Source organism: Salvelinus alpinus, chromosome 20 (genome assembly GCF_045679555.1).
Source record: "Salvelinus alpinus chromosome 20, SLU_Salpinus.1, whole genome shotgun sequence".
Taxonomy (NCBI): domain Eukaryota; kingdom Metazoa; phylum Chordata; class Actinopteri; order Salmoniformes; family Salmonidae; genus Salvelinus; species Salvelinus alpinus.
The window spans coordinates 10560193-10581600 of record NC_092105.1 but is presented as its reverse complement, the minus strand read 5'-3'; the positions used below and the strand labels follow the sequence as shown (position 1 = coordinate 10581600).

The following is a 21408-nucleotide window of genomic DNA, read 5'->3' as shown; positions in this document are numbered from 1 at the left end:
AAAGTTCTGAAATGCTCTATTCTCATAGTTTCTACAGATTGTATATTAAAGATAAACATTTTTGCTAAGAGTATTATTATATTATTAATCGATTAAGTATGACTTTTTAAATCACGCAGCAGTGCTATTTGCAGAGTTAGCTCCAGGTAAATGTTGCAATTCTTCAGCCATTCCTGATCCTGCGACCAAAAACAAGCTACATTGGAACAGTAGCAAAAAAAATGATTTAATGATTCTGTCGCAGCAAAATCTGCAGAGCTGGGATGGTTGTATCCCCCATATATACAGTGCATTCGGAAAGTATTCTGACTCCTTCCCTCATTCCACATTTTGTTACGTTACAGCCTCATTATAAAATTAATTAAATAACAAAAAATCCTCATCAATCGACACACAATAATGACATCACAATACCCCATAATGACAAACCAAAAATAGGGTTAGACATTTTTGCACATTTGTTAAAAGTAAAAAACAGAAATACCTTATTTACATAAGTATTAAGACACTTTGCTATGAGATTTGAAATTAAGCTCAGGTGCATCCTGTTTCCATTGATCATCCTTGAGATGTTCCTACAACTTGATTGAAGTCCACCTGTGGTAAATTCAATTGATTGGACATGATTTGGAAAGGCACACACCTGTCTATATAAGGTCCTACAGTTGACAGTGCATGTCAGAGCAAAAACCAACCCATAAGGTTGAAGGAATTGTCAGTAGAGCTCCGAGACAGGATTGTATTGATGCACAGATCTGGGGAAGGGTACCAAAACATTTCTGCAGCATTGAAGTTCCCCAAGAACACATTGGCCTCCATTATTCTTAAATGGAAGACATTTGGAACCACCAAGTCTCTTCCTAGAGCTGGCCTGGCCAATCGGGGGAGAAGGGCCTTGTACAGGAAGGTGACCAAGAATCTGATTGTCCTCTGACAGAGCTCCAGAGTTCCTCTGTGGAGATGCGAGAACCTTCCAGAAGGACAACCATCTCTGCAGCACTCCACCAATCATGCCTACATGGTAGAGTTGCCAGACGGAAGCCACTCTTCAGTAAAACGCAAATGTCAGCCCACACGGAGTTTGCCAAAAGGCACCTAAAGACTCAGACCATGAGAAACAAGATTGTCTGGTCTGATGAAACCAAGATTGAACTCTTTGGCCTGAATGCCAAGCATCACGTGTGGAGGAAACCTGGCACCCTCCCTACGGTGAAGCATGGTGGTGGCAGTATCATGCTGTGGGGATGTTTTTCAGTGGCAGGGACTGGGAGACTAGTCAGAATCGAGGGAAAGATGAACGGAGCAAAGTACAGACAGGTCCTTGATGAAAACCTGCTCCAGAGCGCTCAGGACATCAGACTGGGGCGAAGGTTCACCTTCCAACAGGATGTCAACCCTAAGCACACAGCCAAGAAAATGTGGGAGTGTCTTCGGGACAAGTCTCCGAATGTCCTCGAGTGGCCCAGCCACTTGAACACGATCGACCATCTCTTCAACAAAGTACTGAGTAAAGGGTCTGACAATAAATGTAAATGTATTATTTCCATTTTTTTTTTTTATGAATTTGCAAAAATTTGAATTTGGTCCTTAATTTGGTCCTTAAATTCTTTTTTATTTATCATAATTTTCTTAAACCAATTTTGATCTTTAATGCAGGGCCGACAGACAAGTTATTAAATCCAAATTAAATCCAGTCTACATGGTTACAACATGGTCCCATTAGCCTACTGTCCACAAAGGGTAAACAAATGTCTCTATTGACTGAGAATGTGGATTGACTCTCCCTTATGGAGAAGAGAAATGGACATGTTTGTTATTACTGTGACATGCTGACATCTTCAGCAGCTTTGTCCATCTAAACAGGAAAAACTCCTGCTTGAACAAAACAAACAAACTGCAGGTAGAGGGCAAAAACCATGACCACTCTGTTTTTGCACAACAAATCTAAGTTATAACCCTCAACTTTCAACCGCATTCTTCCTTCCACTTGCCTCTTCAATTTTTGTGGTAATGCTGCAATTAGTTGGTTGTAATTTTGGGTAAAGCAGACAGTTTCATATATTTTTGATAGCTGAATGTGTGATATAACTCCACCAGTCCTATTTATGATAAAATGTACAAATATTATACTGTTGGTGTTTTTTTATCTCGAAAAATATAGTTTTTTGTTGTTGTCAATTAGTATATTTTAGTTTAACCAGAATATTTGTTGTAATATTTGTTCTCTTTTCTGGTGGATTAAACTGAAATTGCAGCCAACTTTCCATGGCTTGTTTTAAAAATAGCAATATTTTGGATATCATTTCATTTCTGAACAAAGGGGAAAAGACCATTCTTCAACATTAAATAGTACCCGGAAAACACCAGTCTCAACATCAACAGTGAAGAGGTGACTCCGGGATGCTGGCCTTCTAGGCGGAGCTCCTCTGTCCAGTGTCTGTGTTATTTTGCCCATCTTAATCTTTTTTTTAATTGGCCAGTTTGAGATATTACTTTTTCTTTGCAACTCTGCCTAGAAGGCCAGCATCCCGGAGCTGCCTCTTCACTGTTGACATTGAGACTGGTGTTTTGCAGGTACTATTTAATGAAGCTGCAAGTTGAGGACTTGTGAGGAGTCTGTTTCTCAAACTAGACACTCTAATGTACTTGTCTTCTTGCTCAGTTGTGCACCGGGGCCTCCCACTCTCTTTCTATTCTGGTTAGAGCCTCTTTCACTGTTCTGTGAAGGGAGTAGTATACAGCGTTGTACGAGATCTTCCGTTTCTTGGCAATTTCTTGCATGGAATAGCCTTCATAGACTGACGAGTTTCAGAAGAAAGGTCTTTGTTTCTGGCCATTTTGAGAATTTAATCGAACCCACAAATGCTGATGCTCTAGAATCTAGAGTCTAGATACTCAACTAGTCTAAAGGAGGCCAGTTGTATTGCTTCTTTAATCAGGACAACAGTTTTCAGCTGTGCTAACATAATTGCAAAAGGGTTTTCTAATGATCAACTAGCCTTTTAAAATGATAATCTTGGATTAGCTAACACAACGTGCCATTGGAACACAGGAGTGATGGTTGCTGATAATGGGCCTCTGTATGCCTATGTAGATATTCCATAAAAAATCAGCCATCTTGAGCTACAAAATACATGAACAATGTCTACACTGTTTTTCTGATCAATTTGATGTTATTTTATGGGACAAAAAAAAAGTGCTTTTCTTTCAAAAACAAGGAATTTTCTAAGCGACCCCAAACTTTTGAACGGTAGTGGATATGTCAATTATTTGACGGTCCGACCGCATTCTGTCCCCTATTAACACTTTTATTTTTTACTTTTGTTGCCACCGAGAATGACATAAGAAAGTAGTCAAGATGAAGATCCAGCTGTTTGGATGGTTTTAAATGATCAAATTAGTTAGGCTTTGCGATGGGATCAGTGTGCTAGCAAAGCACAACCTGCTCTGAATGTTACGCAATGCATGGCTGTTTCTGGTGGGCTAGGCATCTTTGGTATTCCCCCACACCACAGGGAATTGGTGGCACCTTAATTGTGGAGGATGGGCTTGTGGTAATGGCTGGAGCGGGATAAGTGTAATGATATTAAACACATGCCATTCCATTCGCTCCGTTCCAGACATTCTTATGAACTGTCCTCCCCTCAGCAGCCTCCTTTGCTCCACACTATACTGAGAAAACAGAGGATTGCAATGCAAATCTCAAGAGCTTTTTAAAATTGTAACCCCATTTCATCAGATATATTTTGGATCAAACTTTACTGAGCCATTATTTTGCTTATTTTGCAGAGGAAAGCTATCCCACGAGTCTGATTAAAAGTCTCATTAAAAGTCAAATTTTCCACATTTATAGGCTTTAAACAACTACTTTCCTAGTCAGATGATAGTTTCTTCTAATCATTTTGAACCCCTGAGCCAAAAATAGTTATTGGCTTGAAAAATGGTTAATTCTAATGACAGAAAACATTGTATGTTTGCATCATAAAAATGTCACAATTTATAAATATGATAATAAATGTTTTAGAAAAACAATGTGAAATACAACCCGAGTCAAACAAGCTGATATTCAATGAAAAACACTTACATTTTTGTTCATTCTTGCACAAGTACTGTGTCCTCATGTCTTGAAACTCGATCCTCAGGCTAATCCCAAGAATGCGGTTGAAAGTTGAGGGTTATAACTTAGATTTGTTGTGCAAAAACAGAGTGGTCATGGTTTTTGCCCTCTACCTGCAGTTTGTTTGTTTTGTTCAAGCAGGAGTTGTTCCTGTTTAGATGGACAAAGCTGCTGAAGATGTCAGCATGTCACAGTAATAACAAACATGTCCATTTCTCTTCTCCATAAGGGAGAGTCAATCCACATTCTCAGTCAATAGAGACATTTGTTTACCCTTCGTGGACAGTAGGCTAATGGGACCATGTTGTAACCATGTAGGCTGGATTTCATTTGGATTTAATATATTTTCAAGCGTGAGACGCAGGTTAATACAACTACAACATATTATATAGTGTAATGCATGTTTAGCAGGGTCATAGCACTGTCGTTTGCATAGCACATAATTTAAGTAGGTATACTTACTACATCACAAAGGTCTTTACATTTATCTGCATGTTCTGATGCGTTACATCTGGTCTGGACACGTCATACTATATAAACAGTTTTATTATGACACAGAGACATTCCTCCCATCAAAACTTCCTCAACCAAATGGTCTGAATTGCAAATGATTCACGCAAATAGATTTCACGGACAGCACATTGATAGTGGAACGTATAAATACAATATTGAATGATGTTGATGTATGACCTCTAGTCTAGAATATATTTTATCACAGTGAGACAAGTCGATACATTTTTGATTGGAACATATGTATTGTGTGAAGGATGGCATGTTTAACTTGCGTTAAAACACAAATGGCGGTATCTTTCTGAGGATGTTGACAGTGTTTGTTATCACGTCATTAATAACTGAGTTGTTGAACTTTCCAGTGGAGAGAAAGCGCGTCAAACTTCCCCGCCCCGTCTATCGTCAGGCTTCCTTGCGCTTCGTTCTTCAAGGACCTAAGCTTCACCAGACAAGGGGAAGCGCAAATGAGAGTTAAACGACAAATGTAGTAAAACTGAGGGCAAATATAGCAAAATCTTACATGTTATCTATTTGCAGTCATTGACGTAGCGACTTACGGCCTGTCTAGGTATTCGGATCATGGGGGATCTCCTACCCTTCAACAGGCGCATCTCATACCTTGTAAGTATTGTACGGTCCTCTTCTGTACCGCGTCATTTTTGTAGACTTTTTGAACAAACCAACATTTGCGTATGTTTAACCAAGATATTGAGAATTTCCTAAATGTTGTATAAAAAAATGGGGGTTTAGATAAAGTGTTAATGATTTTAAAAAAGATATTGAGAATTTCCTCCATTTTGTATTAAAAATGGGGGTTCGATAAATTTATATATTAGTTGTAATTGGAAATGCCTCATGTCTGATTCTCTTCAGACTTTTATATGACGTATAACTTCAAATTATGTTTTTAAAAATGTATGCTCCTCACATGTAATGCAGTGCATTGTGTTACAGCCTAGAAACATCACAATTAAAATGTAATTGGACGCCGTTTCTCCGTGGTTGTTTTGTTTTTGTTGGGCTTCCAGTCTTTAATGGAAGGTTACATGCACATGTGACCATGTGGCTTTACAGTGACGTCTCATATACAGTACATTGCTGCCCAGTAATTAACAGTGGCAGGTAGGCAACAGGAACGCTGAAGAGCAGGTGGCTTCCCTTTTGTCTTGTCCATGAGGAGTTCCCCATATTTGTTAGGTGGATCTCTGAGTCAGTCATGTGGGTATTTTAGTAGGCAATCGTACATGACCTCTTATCATGTGATATCAGCGGTGTGTTTGGCTAAGAACCAATAAGCATACCCATTGGGCACAGACTTCAATTCAACGTCTATTCCACGTTGGTTCAACTTAATTTCATTGAAATACTCCAAGAGACGTATTTGAAATTAAGAAATCATTGAAATTAAGTTGGAACAACGTTGATTCCACCAGTGTGTGCCCAGTGGGTAGCTTCACACACTGTAATTGGGCTGGGTGTCAGGGTGTGATAGTCTACAGACAGTGATCTAGGTGAGTTCAAGCCATCAGTGGTCTATGAACTCTATGACCCCATACCTGGCCTATAGGGAACCTACCTGAGGCTATAACTGGGAAACTGAATTTCACAATGGGAGAGTGAGTCCTCCTCACCGTCTATATTGCTGCACAAAGCATGTTCTACATCACTGCTGGGATTAATGCTCAAGACACCTTGCACTAATGATTCATTGCGGGAACTTGTTAAGCAACTCTGTTAATTGCTTAAGTTTATAGCTAATTTCTCGCTTTTCAAGATGATTTTAGAATGTATTTCGCTGACAGAAAGGAGAGGGAGTTCTGCCAGTGGGTCTCATATTACATCAAGTGTTACTTAGGACCCTGAGTGGTACAAGGACTGTGGGTTCTGATGACGTCAGAACCAGCATCAATTCTTAGTAAATATTATGGGACTGACTGACTGACAACATCCTGACAAATGAACTTGCTTTTCTACTGAAAGCATTTCTGATCCGTTCAGACATTATCAGCCGTCTCTTGGAGTATGTGTGAAGGCTAAGCTAAGTTGAATCTCTAGAATTGTGTTATGGTTTGTTTAGGTTTTAGAAAACATAACATATCTGAGATTGTGTCGCCACCCCCTAAAACAGTGTAACTACACTTTAGTGCAGGTTCCCCATGTGGGTGATTTCCTTTGTCCACCAAAGTTTAGAGAAAAAAATACAAATGTTTTTATTTAAAATGTTAAATTGTTGGACATAAAAACAATGCAAAAAGACCAGCGCCAAGTGATTTTATTTTTGGAAATATGTTCTTAAGTATTCCCACACATAATAGAGAGATACACAACATGACCAAAAGTATGTCGACACCTGCTCGTCGAACATCTCATTCCAAAATGATGGGCATCAATAAGGAGTTGGTCTCCCCTTTGCTGCTATACAGGGCCAACCAGGCAGGATATAACCCCACCCACTTTGCCAAAGCACGGCCCCCACACCACTAGAGGGATGTCTTCAACCACCAACTTACTACCCTGAGACAAGGCTGAGTATAGCCCACGAAGATCTCCCCTACGGCACGAACCCGAGGGGGGCGCCAAACCCGGACAGGAAGAGCACGTCAGTGACTCAACTCACTCAAGTGACGCACCCCTCCTAGGGACGGCATGGAATAGCACCAGTAAGCCAGTGACTCAGCCCCGTAATAGGGTTAGAGGAAGTGAATCCCGGTGGAGAGAGGGGAACCGGCCAGGCATAGACAGCAAGGGTGGTTCGTTGCTCCAGTGCCTTTCCGTTCACCTTCACACCCCTGGGCCAGACTACATTCAATCATAGAACCTACTGAAGAGATGAGTCTTCAATAAAGACTTAAAGGTCGAGGTCTCTCACATGGATAGGCAGACCATTCCATAAAAATTGAGCTCTATAGGAGAAAGCCCTGCCTCCAGCTGTTTGCTTAGAAATTCTAGGGACAATAAGGAGGCCTGCGTCTTGTGACCGTAGCGTACGTGTAGGTATGTATGGCAGGACCAAATGGGAGAGATAGGTAGGAGCAAGCCCATGTAATGCTTTGTAGCTTAGCAGTAAAACCTTTAAATCAGCCCTAGCCTTAACAGGAAGCCTGTGTAGAGAGGCTAGTAATATGAGTAATATGATCACATTTTTGGGTTCTAGTCAAGATTCTAGCAGCCGTGTTTAGCACTAACTTAAGTTTATTTAGTGCTTTATCCGGCTAGCTGGAAAGTAGAGCATTGCAATAGTCTAATCTAGAAGTGACAAAAGCATGGATACATTTTTCTGCATCATTTTTGGACAGAACATTTCAGATTTTTGCAATGTTACGAAGATGGAAAAAAGCTGTCCTTGAAATAGTCTTGATATGTTCGGGGTCCAGAGTAACGCCGATGTCCTTCACAGTTTTATTTGAGATGACTGTACAACCATCAAGATTAGTTGTCAGATCCAACTGAAGATCTCTTTGTTTCTTGTGAGCTAGAACTAGCATCTCTGTTTTCTCTGTCAAAAATTCATCAGCTCTCCGGGTGTCTGGTCTCAGACGATCCCGCAGGTGAAGAAGCCGGATGTGGATGTACTGGGCTGGCGTGGCTAAAAATGGTCTGCGGTTGTGAGGCTGGTTGGACGTACTGCCAAATTCTCTAAAACGATGTTTGAGGTGGCTTATGGTAGAGAAATTAACATTACTTTCTCTGGCAGCACCTCTGGTGGACATTCTTGCAGTCAGCATGACAATTGCACGCTCCCTCAAAACTTGAGACATCTGTGGCATTGTGTTGTGTAACAAAACTGCAAATTTAAGAGTGGCCTTGTCCCCAGCACAAAATGTGCCTGTGTAAGGATCATGCTGTTTAATCAGCTTCTTAATATGCCACACCTGTCAGGTGGTTGGAATATCTTGGCAAAGGAGAAATGCTCACTAACAGGAATGGAAACAAATTTGTGTGCCAAATTTGAGAGAAATAAGCTTTTTGTGCGTATGCAACATTTCTGGGATCTTTTATTTCAGCTCATGAAACATGGGACAAACAAATGTTGTGTTTATATTTTTGTTCAGTGTAGTTGATGATCCCTGCTATAGTGCTTTCAGTGAAGTCTGGAGCTGTGCCAGGCTTTAGATTTTTCTGTTTGCAGTTGTTACTGACCTGGTTTCGAACCGGGGTTATCAATATGACTTTGGCTGTAGGTACCCTAGCAGTTAGCCGAAAGGTCGCTGGGTCGAATCCCTGAGACGACTTGGTGAAAAATCTGTCAATTTGCCCTTGAGCAAGGCACTTTACCCTTATTGCTGCTGTAAGTCGCTCTGGATAAGAGAACGTCTGCTAAATGACTCAAATGTAAAAACTAAACAAATACATGTAAGAAGATCCTGTTAGCCCATTGAGCTAAATCCATATTTTTTATGAATCTTATTGGACCTCAGTGGTTCATGTAAAAACTGTAGGAGGGAAATCATACTGCAATTTACATGGTCACTTTTGAGTAAAGTTTTTTATTAATTACCCTTGAAAATATGTGCATCTGACCTTGTGCTTCATGTAGTATGAAGGATAACACATTATTGTGGAGTCTCCTTGTAGCTTAATAATATCTGACCTTAAGTACTGTATGAAGTATGATAAACTGTTTTACACCATTATTCCAACAACACTATATTAGTAAAAGCTCAATAATAGTAATCATTGCAGGCTGTTTTTGTTCACAATGTCTATAAAAAAAAATCCTATGGTATTGTTTTGAATATGCCAAGAATCTAGCTTCCTTTAGTTATCTTTGGTACCACTGAAACTGTCATTACTACGCCCTATCTATCATCTCCTCATCAGATTGGAAATAACAAATCGTGGGTGTGTTTCCCCTCGATCTAGATAAAGGGTTGCTGTGTGTGCAGGTTGTGAACTTTCCAGACATCAGAAAGTCAATGAACAGTCAACCAACCCGAAAATAACCTCATTGAGGTGCAGTCATAAATATTGATCAGCGTGCAGAATCCTGTTGAGTTCAGATTGGGAAGGTGGTTGTCTCTCTTCCACTTTGTTAGTTAATCATATTAGTGTTGGGCTTGTTGTAAGAGGTTTTGGGAAATGAGCACCAGCTTTACTTTGTTTTTGGTATTTGCTTCTAAAATTAGTCCAGCCTCAGTTTGAAGTCTTTGTGGAGAACAGAACTAGTGAATTGTTCCATTCAATGGCTTCCTGAACAGGGAGGAATATTCATCACCCAACATACCTATCTCAAGTGTGGTTAATGGCTGTATTCTGAGCTGTCAGTCTCACTACTTTGTGTTTACCTTGCTCATTTCCGCTCATTGTACTTCACTGAATGATGGCTAACACTTTCTCTTTTTTTAATTGCATCGGGGACGGACCACTGAAGGACATGCACATTGTGGCAACTCTTTCATATAGGATGTCACAGTATTATAGAACATGATGAATTTAAGTACTATTTCATGGAACTGAATGGAAACCCCATTCTATTTTATGTTATTAACTATCAGAACTGTTAGTAACAGGAATAAGCATCCCTAGTCACACACCTGGCGGTTTATGGCTATGTGTTGCATACCATATGGTTATATACTGTACAGTACTGTATGTCACCTTTGGTAATGTTCTTTCATCCTCTGGCGTGGGGTTTAGTGAGCAGGGCAGCACCTCTCACCTGTAATCGGACAGAAAACACCACTGAGTTGCGTAATGTTTTCACATATCATGTTTAAGATGAGATTGAACTCAGTGTTAAGTATGACTAGCAACATTCCCCTTTAATGACACATTCAATCTTTTCAAAACCAGGTCGCTCTTTTTACTGTGAAAGAATGCACAGTCAGAGTGACATGTTACAGATACAATCTACTGCATCTTGCCTATGCCGTTCTGTACCATCACTCATTCATATATATTTATGTACATATTCTTTATCCCTTTACACTTGTGTGTATAAGGTAGTAGTTGTGGAATTGTTAGGTTAGATTACTCGTTGGTTATTACTGCATTGTCGGAACTAGAAGCACAAGCATTTCGCTACACTCGCATTAACATCTGCTAACCATGTGTATGTGACCATTAACATCTGCTAACCATGTGTATGTGACCATTAACATCTGCTAACCATGTGTATGTGACCATTAACATCTGCTAACCATGTGTATGTGACCATTAACATCTGCTAACCATGTGTATGTGACCATTAACATCTGCTAACCATGTGTATGTGACCAATACATTTGATTTGAAGTTGACATGATGTCTTTCAAGCTGTTCAGGGAGGAAGTGACTAATCCATATCATAGAATGCTCTTTTTCCCCACTGTGATATGATTAGCTACCATCCTACTCACGCATACAATCATAACCTTCAGATAAATGGTTTTAGACATTAGAGTTGACCACTCAAGTGAAATTCTCTCATGTGCTTCCTGATTTTATACTGATGATCATCCCTCTGCTTGCTCTCTTATCTCAGCCACCGTATGCTGGTGGTGTTGTTGTTGCCACACACACACACGGTCATAGTAAACATTTCATTACCAAGACTAGGGTTGCTAAGCTACAGCCAATTTACCATAGTTACCGCAATCTTCAGTCATTTTGTTAATTAATAAAAATGATATGGCAAGCTGTCATAACTTAATGTATGCTTGAATAACGTATTTTTTGTATTATTCATATACGGTATAGTATTCATTGTTTATAAATGTGTCCATATTGTCCATTAGGTTTTAGTAGATAGACCATATATGGTTCAAGAGAAAATAGCCTAATTAATGAAAAAAGCATCTAATCAACAATGCCATTATTTTCAATTACCTCTGCAACTTGTCCAACTATTTACTTTTTTCATAACTGCCACCAGTTTGACGCCAAGACATTGACAGCCATCATATTGACATTGTAAAAAAAAAAATATATATATATAGGATATTTAATGCTGAAACCCTCATATTAAACACCAATGGTATTCACTTAGTTGATGATTTATATTTAGGAGAATGTTTTACAGCTTTGTCATCTTATTTTATTTATCATCTTATTTCATGATTTAATATATCTTAAATGTGATAAGGCCCAACAGAGGGCCAGAGATAAGTAGAGACACCTGTCATAATCTAGTACAGCAGTCTTGGATAAGGTTGCAAAGGGAGGGGATATTACTGTAAACTTTCTAAGTTTAACAGTAAACTAACAAAATGTTGGTATCTTTCAAGGATTTTATGTAATCTATCACAAGACATCTAGTGACCCGGGTAAATTTAGAACGTTTCCAGTAAGTACACCCTCCCTTTGCAAACTTATCCAAGACTGCTGTCACACTAAACATTTCAACGAGAGATGCTTTATGGGTGGTGGGGTAATGTCAGAGTCTAGTCCACATGTCTGTAGTTGTCAATGTGAGGACCATGCCCTTCTGGGGTGTGTCTGCGTAGCACACTGGGACCATGCCCTTCTAGACTGTGTCTGAGTAGGACAGTGGGACCATGCCCTTCTAGACTGTGTCTGAGTAGGACGGTGGGACCATGCCCTTCTGGACTGTCTCTGAGTAGGACGGTGGGACCATACCCTTCTGGAGTGTCTCTGAGTAGGACGGTGGGACCATACCCTTCTGGACTGTCTCTGAGTAGGACAGTGGGACCATGCCCTTCTAGACTGTGTCTGAGTAGGACGGTGGAACCATGCCCTTCTGGACTGTCTCTGAGTAGGACGGTGGGACCATACCCTTCTGGAGTGTCTCTGAGTAGGACGGTGGGACCATGCCCTTCTGGACTGTATCTGAGTAGGACGGTGGGACCATGCCCTTCTGGACTGTCTCTGAGTAGGACGGTGGAACCATGCCCTTCTGGACTGTCTCTGAGTAGGACGGTGGAACCATGCCCTTCTGGACTGTGTCTGAGTAGGACGGTAGTACCATGCCCTTCTAGACTGTGTCTGAGTAGGACGGTGGAACCATGCCCTTCTGGACTGTGTCTGAGTAGGACGGTAGTACCATGCCCTTCTAGACTGTGTCTGAGTAGGACGGTGGTACCATGCCCTTCTGGACTGTGTCTGAGTAGGACGGTAGTACCATGCCCTTCTGGACTGTATCTGAGTAGGACGGTGGTACCATGCCCTTCTGGACTGTGTCTGAGTAGGACGGTAGTACCATGCCCTTCTGGACTGTATCTGAGTAGGACGGTAGTACCATGCCCTTCTAGTCTGTATCTGAGTAGGACGGTGGGACCATGCCCTTCTGGACTGTGTCTGAGTAGGACAGTGGGACAATGCCCTTCTGGACTGTGTCTGAGTAGGACGGTGGGACCATGCCCTTCTGGACTGTGTCTGAGTAGGACGCTGGGACCATGCCCTTCTGGAGTGTGTCTGAGTAGGACAGTGGGACAATGCCCTTCTGGACTGTGTCTGAGTAGGACGGTGGTACCATGCCCTTCTGGACTGTCTCTGAGTAGGACGGTGGGACCATACCCTTCTGGACTGTCTCTGAGTAGGACGGTGGGACCATACCCTTCTGGACTGTGTCTGAGTAGGACGGTGGGACCATGCCCTTCTGGGGTGTGTCTGAGTAGGACGGTGGTACCATGCCCTTCTGGAGTGTGTCTGAGTAGGACGGTGGTACCATGCCCTTCTGGACTGTGTCTGAGTAGGACGGTGGTACCATGCCCTTCTGGACTGTCTCTGAGTAGGACGGTGGGACCATACCCTTCTGGACTGTCTCTGAGTAGGACGGTGGGACCATACCCTTCTGGACTGTGTCTGAGTAGGACGGTGGGACCATGCCCTTCTGGGGTGTGTCTGAGTAGGACGGTGGTACCATGCCCTTCTGGAGTGTGTCTGAGTAGGACGGTGGTACCATGCCCTTCTGGACTGTGTCTGAGTAGGACGGTGGTACCATGCCCTTCTGGACTGTATCTGTGTAGGACGGTGGTACCATGCCCTTCTGGACTGTCTCTGAGTAGGACGGTGGAACCATGGCATGTACTGCAGAGGAGTCTGGTGGGAGGAGCTATAGGAGGAAGGGCTCATTGTAATGGCTGGAATGGAATTAATGGAACGGAGTCAAACACGTGGTTTCCATATGTTTGATGTGTTTGATACCGTTCCATTACTTCCATTCCAGCCATTACAATGCGTCTGTCATCCTATAACTCCTCCCACAGCCTCGTCTGATGTAGTGAGATCTGATAGGAACATCTGAACAGATTGAGCAGATGAGAGCTGTCGTTAAAGCTGATATGAATAGGATATGGTGTAATATACAAATGAGTCTATCATAACGCACACACATCTAGATGTTCCCTCTGTTTGATGGGTTCTCAGTTTGATGGGTTCTCAGTTTGATGTTCCCTCAGTTTGATGTTCCCTCAGTTTGATGGGTTCTCAGTTTGATGTTCCCTCAGTTTGATGTTCCCTCAGTTTGATGTTCCTTCAGTTTGATGTTCCCTCAGTTTGATGGGTTATCAGTTTGATGGGTTCTCAGTTTGATGGGTTATCAGTTTGATGGGTTATCAGTTTGATGGGTTATCAGTTTGATGGGTTATCAGTTTGATGGGTTCTCAGTTTGATGTTCCCTCAGTTTGATGTTCCCTCAGTTTGATGGGTTCTCAGTTTGATGGATTCTCAGTTTGATGGGTTATCAGTTTGATGGGTTCTCAGTTTGATGGGTTCTCAGTTTGATGGGTTATCAGTTTGATGGGTTCTCCGTTTGATGGGTTTTCAGTTTGATGGGTTCTCTGTTTGATGAATTCTCAGTTTGATGGGTTATCAGTTTGATGGATTCTCAGTTTGATGGGTTTTCAGTTTGATGGGTTCTCAGTTTGTAACTTGTACACCACAGTGTACTATATCAGTTAGGGGTGATGTCTTGCCATCACAGGAGGTTGGTGGCACCTTAATTGGGGAGGACAGGCTCGTAGGTATTGCCTGGGGCGGAATCAGTGGAATGGTTTTCAAATACACCATGTGTTTGATGCCATTTCATTTACTCCGTTCCAGACATTATTATGAGCCATCCTCCCCTCACCAGCCTCCACTGCTTGCCATGTATACAGTACATAACCCACTTATCTTGTCATCTTAATCAGAGTGGGCTGTAAACAAATACCCTGTAATCGTGTGGACAGATGCTACAGCCTGTTATGTAAATATATGTAAAACTGCAAGGTGGGAAGTAAACCATTACGTGGTTGCTAAGTTACCTACCAGACGTATTCAATCTTGGAAATGGTTTTATAGATGGCTTTATTTGACTTTCTGACTGTATCCCAACCCCGGACTGACACCTGCTCAAGCCTCAACCATTATTTATTATTTATTATTATTTTATCAGGCAAGTCAGTTAAGAACAAATTCTTATTATACAATGACGGCCAACTCCGGGCCAAACCCTCCCCTAACCCGCTGCGCCACTCGGATGTAGGGAGCTATAAGCGGTATGAGGCAGTACCTTTATTCACTTTGAGCTTCACCTCTGAGTTTGATTTGTACAAATAATAGAACAAGAAGAATGTATCTTATTTTCCTTCCTCTCGACCACTTTCTCATATCAGCAAAACCGACGCCAATCTTCACAACATATCACGTGTATCCACACGATAAGATGTAATGTTGATGAACCGGATTGTTTGGGCAGACTTATCATCCCATTTACTCTGTGTTCAATCTCACATTGTGTAAACGTGTGATAACGTGCTGTGATGTATTACTGGGTGTTGATGCCTCCCAGCTGTGGATAATTAACACCAAACGTGTGTGTGTGTGTGTTTGGCCTTTATGGGTTGGCACACAGAGAAGGGAGATTAAACACATTCTCTGGCTACAGCAGAGATCTTGGCTCCAGTGGACAGAACATGGAGAGAATCGCAACAGAGACAATCTTTTGTTTGTTGATTAGGGAAGGAAGTACTACACAGTATCAGTCACTTGTGTAGCCGATGGAGGGTAGGACTGGGGGAAAATGACTCAATGATTCAACACCCTACAAGGGGAGGAACCCTCACAATGAGCTGAGGTAAACACTGTAATGTCAGGAGGCCGTCAAGGCTGTGAAACATGGTTGATACTGTAGAATGGATAGATCTCCCTTAGATCTCCCTTAAATCTCCGTTAGATCTCCCTTAAATCTGTTAGATCTCCATTAAATCTCCCTTAGATCTCTGTTAGATCTCCGTTAGATCTCTGTTAGATCTATGTTAGATCTCCCTTAGATCTCTGTTAGATCTCTGTTAGATCTCCGTTAGATCTATGTTAGATCTCCATTAAATCTCCCTTAGATCTCCCTTAGATCTCCGTTAGATCTCCGTTAGATCTCTGTTAGATCTCCCTTAAATCTGTTAGATCTCCATTAAATCTCCCTTAGATCTCCCTTAGATCTCCCTTAGATCTCCGTTATATCTCTGTTAGATCTCTGTTAGATGTCCCTTAGATCTCCCTTAAATCTGTCAGATCTCCCTTAGATATCCGTTAGAGCTCCCTTAGATATCCATTAGATCTCCCTTAGATCTCTGTTAGATCTCCCTTGGATCTGTTAGATCTCCCTTAGATCTCCGTTAGATCTCCCTTAGATCTCCGTTAGATCTCCCTTAGATCTCCCTTAGATCTCTGTTAGATCTCCCTTAGATCTCTGTTAGATCTCCCTTAGATCTCTGTTAGATCTCCCTTAGATCTCCGTTAGATCTCCGTTAGATCTCCCTTGGATCTCCGTTAGATCTCCGTTAGATCTCCCTTAGATCTCCCTTAGATCTCCGTTAGATCTCCTTAAGATCTCTGCTAGATCTCCCTTAGATCTATGTTAGATCTCTGTTAGATCTCCCTTAGATCTCTGTTAGATCTCCCTTAGATCTCTGTTAGATCTCCGTTAGATCTCCGTTAGATCTCCCTTAGATCTCCCTTAGATCTCTGTTAGATCTCCCTTAGATCTTTGTTAGATCTCCCTTAGATCTCCGTTAGATCTCCTTAAGATCTCCCTTAGATCTCTGTTAGATCTCTGTTAGATCTCCCTTAGATCTCTGTTAGATCTCCCTTAGATCTCCGTTAGATCTCCCAAGTACGCCTAGAGTCTATGTTTGTTGGTTTCCTCAACAGAAAAAAAACAAGTTATTCTATTCTATGCTGTTATATTTCTACTCTCCATCCCCAGAACCTCTGATTGCAGTTGAGGTGTTAGCCAATGCCATAGAGTTGAAGCATGCCTGAGCAGAGCTGTTAGATGTACATGTCTGTCCATGGTTCAGTATCAGGTGCGTGATATTAACTCAGTTAAGTAGTTAGACTTTGTCAAGTAAAGACATTTCTCTCCCAACAGGAGAGAATAAGCTACTGTACAGTAGTGTAGGCAAAGCCTGATAATGAGCCCGTAAGCCGATTCGGAGCATGGCTCATATGAGATCAAAGGAAGTCTAATCTGCTGGCTGGATTTATTAGAGAGATGCTCCGAGGTCAGGGTTTTCAGCTGCGAGTGAGGACTCCTGGTTTCCTAGTCTGGTAGATCACAACAGGGGTTCATCCTATTAACTAACTCAGCAGAGTCCTTTTCATCATAGATCATTAACTGTTATTTTGTTAGTCTTGGATTTGCATTATAAAAGTAAGTCAGTGTGTTTCCTCAAGCCTGAAATGTTAGTCAAATTGTATTGTATAGAATGTTCTCCACGCATGGTGGTGGCTGGATGAATATGGAACTCTCTTCATGTCATAGTTCTTGGATACTGTCAGACGATATTGAATTTACACTTAACACCATCTCAACATTAGACAGAGAGAGTTGGCCTACAGTATGTCAGCAGCACTTACCGCTCCAACCAGAGCTGGGAGAGGCTTTAATGAGGCTTGAAACACAGGGCTCAATGTCTGACATTCCTAAGCATGGATGGTGCTCTGGCAAGCTCTCTCACAGTGGGAGTTTCAGCCCATCCAGCTGTGTTATTCACCAAGTTCTCCAGTCAGAGAGGAAATTACAACAACTAGGCTTTTATTGATGGCCTTTTGAAACCATGGACTGTGACCTCATTATAGACCAGGGGAGATGACGGGAGAGAGACATATTTGGTAATGGCTGAGTAAATGGGTTTCACTTAACAGAACAGGCTCTTTATACTGTTAGGCCTATGTTGCTACCTACAAGCTTCTCATTTAGGAGGTCGGGAGATAATGTGTTTTAAATTCTAGTTTTGCTCTTGTGTCTCGCTTGTAAAGGTTTGTTCAGTTTGCGGGAGGTACATGAGTCTGTTTCCTTTTAGAGTGGTTGGCATGACCCAGTTTTTACATTCTCTTCCCTTAGTGGGCAAAAGAACCATCTGTCTTCAGGGAGATCCGTCGTCAGGGAGATCCGTAGTCAGGGAGATCCGTTGTCAGGGAGATCCGTCGTCAGGGAGATCCGTCGTCAGGGAGATCCCTCGTCAGGGAGATCCGTCGTCAGGGAGATCCGTTGTCAGGGAGATCCGTCGTCAGGGAGATTATTCACATGAACTCTGGTTCATACTTACTGACAGAGTTGAAAGAAAGAAGAATTTGTATGTTCCGTAAATAATTTGTTGTACAATAGAAACCAAACTAGATCTGAACACATATTAGGTTAAAACCAACTGGCTTCTTGACTCTCTGGAGGATCTCATCTTTAGTAATCATGGGAATTGTCAAATGATTGATGTGCTCCAGTTTCTCAACTGTCAGGTCAGGCAGAAATATCTGTTGCTTTACAAATGCATGACCAGTCAGGTACTTCCACAGTAACAGTCCTGATAGATGTGTCTGATGTGTGTATGTGTGTGTGTGTCCCTTGTTTCCTCTCTGACGTGTGTGTGTCCTGTCTCCTCACCACAGGGTGCCTTCACGTGGAACAGCATGTCGGGGCGGAGCGTTCGTCTGAAGCCCGTTCCCCTCCAGAGCCTCTCAGAGCTGGAGAGAGTCCGCCTGCAAGAAGTGGCTTTCAGCAGGCTGCTCCAGGACTACAACCTGGGCTGCCAGATCACCATCCCCAAAGGTACTCTACTATTCAGGCTTGGAGGCCATCTAACATCCACTATCTCCTGATCTCTCCATTCAACGAGCAAAGCTACTTGGAAAACATTCTTGTCACAACAAGTCTGAATGTTACACAACAGATACTGACACCAAAACTGAATGTAATATATCATTTCTAGTTTATTCTGTGTATTTACATAGGATGTCCTGTGTATTTAGCGTTTTCATGGATAGGAATTTGTGAAACCCTGTTTTAACTGTGTATTTGTATAGAAGATAGTAACTTAAAGGTATGTAGCTGTAGGAGATATTTATTTCAACTGTCTTGTCGTGTTGTGAGGTTGTCTATCTTCACCTCATGGTCTGTTTCTGGTCAGCCAGGCTCTGTCTTGGATTACATTCCCCCATGTGCTCCTGCCTTAACTATTATGGGCTAACATGGGACCCTATAGACACGCACTGACATCAACAGTCACTGGCAATAACTACAGAATTACAACTTTAGAAAATACTAGCATGAAAAGTAAACAGTCAACTGTAGGAAAAACACATGAAATGTAATCTGAAATAGCAGCAGACTTTAGAACCACCCTTTCTACATATGGATTTAGTTAGGAAAGACAGGACACAGTTTATCCGGCCATGTTTTTGTGTGGAATGTCACATGTGACTTTAACAGTGCTATTGAAAATTAGGAGCAGGATTCATATTCCACATTTTAAATATTACATGATGTATGCTTGGGTTGTCTGTTTAAGGATATTTTGAGGCCTTTCTTTCAGATTGTGATGAGTGATGAGAACATTTGTGTATGGTAATGCAATATTGAGTCATGAAGTTACGTGTTACAAGCATGGTAGAATGCAGTAGAATGTGGTAGAATGTTATGAAGTGTTTTCTTTTTTTTCTTTTCTTAGATGGTCAAAAGCGTAAGAAGTCCCTCAGGAGGAAGTTGGATTCACTGGCTAAAGAGATGAGTAAAGACAAAGGTAATTACATTAATTAGTCACATGAATTAGCTATGTTTATTTTATGTAGTAATATGTCTCAAGTAGGGCTGCAGAAAATGGGAAAAACATTTCATTGCGATTTTTTTTTTGTTAACCAAATACTGCTTTTGCAATTTGACTTGCGATATAGATCAAAACACTTTGGTGAACTGTTGGAATCATAGAAATACAATGATTTATATTAAGAAGCACAATGGAGAGCACCATCGTTCTTGTTTGGAACAATGTGTCGACTGCATTTGACCTAACAGAACAGCATGCAAACGTATATTGGATCTAACAGCAGAGGAAGTGTACTGCTTGAGTGACAGGGGGCAGGGCTTGGTGTGTGTGTGGGAAGCAGCCGCTAGAGGAGAGAGACAACAAACGAGTAAACTATAAAAACGGACATTACACACTGCTGAGTGGCGTTTCAAAATATTGCATGTGATATGGATATTACACATGTCAATAGTGCAGCCCTAGTCTCAAAATACCCTCAGAACACAGGAGGTTGGTGGCAGCTTAATTGGGGAGGACGGGCACATGGTAATGGTGAGAGCTGGTTTGCATGGGTTTGATGCCATTCCATTTGCTCCGTTCCAGCCATTATTATTATCCGTCCTCCTCTCAGCAGCATCCACTGCCTCGGAAAGTATGTATAAAAGGAGAGACATTTCACTTTGCCATACCATACAATGACAATATTGGGGGATTCTCAAATTCTCTCCATCACTACAGCATATTTGAGAAAAGTGTCTTACACGCAGTCAGTGATAATATTGATGTTGATCTTTCAGTGTAGATAAACATGGCTCTTTTTAGTTCGAGGCTGTGGGATAGACACTGAGTCCTCTAGACCTTTGTTCATGTCCAGCTGGGTTCCGTTATCTCACACACTGGCCGGGCCATCCGTTGACTCTTTGATCTGTTTCACTGGAGCTATGTGGAGCTCACTAGAGCAAGCATTCTCAGCTGTTTCAACCCGCCGAGCTTTGAGGGGAAAATATACAGTAGGAGCCTCCTCCTGAAAGAGCCAGGGCTGCTTCAACACCTGGACCACAGGAGGTTGGTGGCACCTTAATTTGGGAGGACGTGCTCAATCAGTGGAATGGTATCAAATACATCAAATACATGGTTTGCATGGGTTTGATACCATTCCATTTGCTCCGTTCCGGCCATTATTATGAGCCGTTCTCCCCTCAGCAGCCTCCACTGAACAGCACTGCCAACTGCTGCCCAGCCTCCTGCAACAATGTTCACAGGAATGTGAGTTCTCTCTGTCGCCTGGGCGGTCAAGGAAAGAACATAAACAATCTTGAGAGGTGGCTCGGTCATCCTAGCCTAACCTCAGTCATCCCAGCCTAACCTCAGTCATCCCAGCCTAACCTCAGTCATCCCAGCCTAACCTCGGTCATCCTAGCCTAACCTCAGTCATCCTAGCCTAACCTCAGTCATCCCAGCCTAACCTCAGTCATCCTAGCCTAACCTCAGTCATCCCAGCCTAACCTCGGTCATCCTAGCCTAACCTCAGTCATCCCAGCCTAACCTCAGTCATCCCAGCCTAACCTCAGTCATCCTAGCCTAACCTCAGTCATCCTAGCCTAACCTCAGTCATCCCAGCCTAACCTCAGTCATCCCAGCCTAACCTCAGTCATCCCAGCCTAACCTCAGTCATCCCAGCCTAACATCAGTCATCCCAGCCTAACCTCAGTCATCCCAGCCTAACCTCAGTCATCCCAGCCTAACCTCGGTCATCCTAGCCTAACCTCAGTCATCCCAGCCTAACCTCGGTCATCCCAGCCTAACCTCAGTCATCCCAGCCTAACCTCAGTCATCCCAGCC

At 42.2% G+C, this 21408-nt stretch overlaps 1 protein-coding gene across 2 annotated transcripts in view; it reads left to right on the top strand.

The window, feature by feature from the left end:
• Positions 1 to 21408, top strand: part of LOC139546289 (rho GTPase-activating protein 6-like) — a 73813-nt gene that overhangs the window by 38011 nt on the left and 14394 nt on the right. Inside the window, exons 1-3 of one of the 2 annotated variants that reach the window (XM_071354485.1) lie at positions 5011 to 5248; positions 18434 to 18593; positions 19492 to 19563. In XM_071354485.1, the coding sequence (XP_071210586.1) occupies positions 5207 to 5248; positions 18434 to 18593; positions 19492 to 19563 (274 nt within the window). In that variant the 5' untranslated portion in view covers positions 5011 to 5206. Of the gene's footprint in view, positions 1 to 5010; positions 5249 to 18433; positions 18594 to 19491; positions 19564 to 21408 lie in introns of those variants that run through there. The other variant, XM_071354484.1, reaches the window with a different exon arrangement.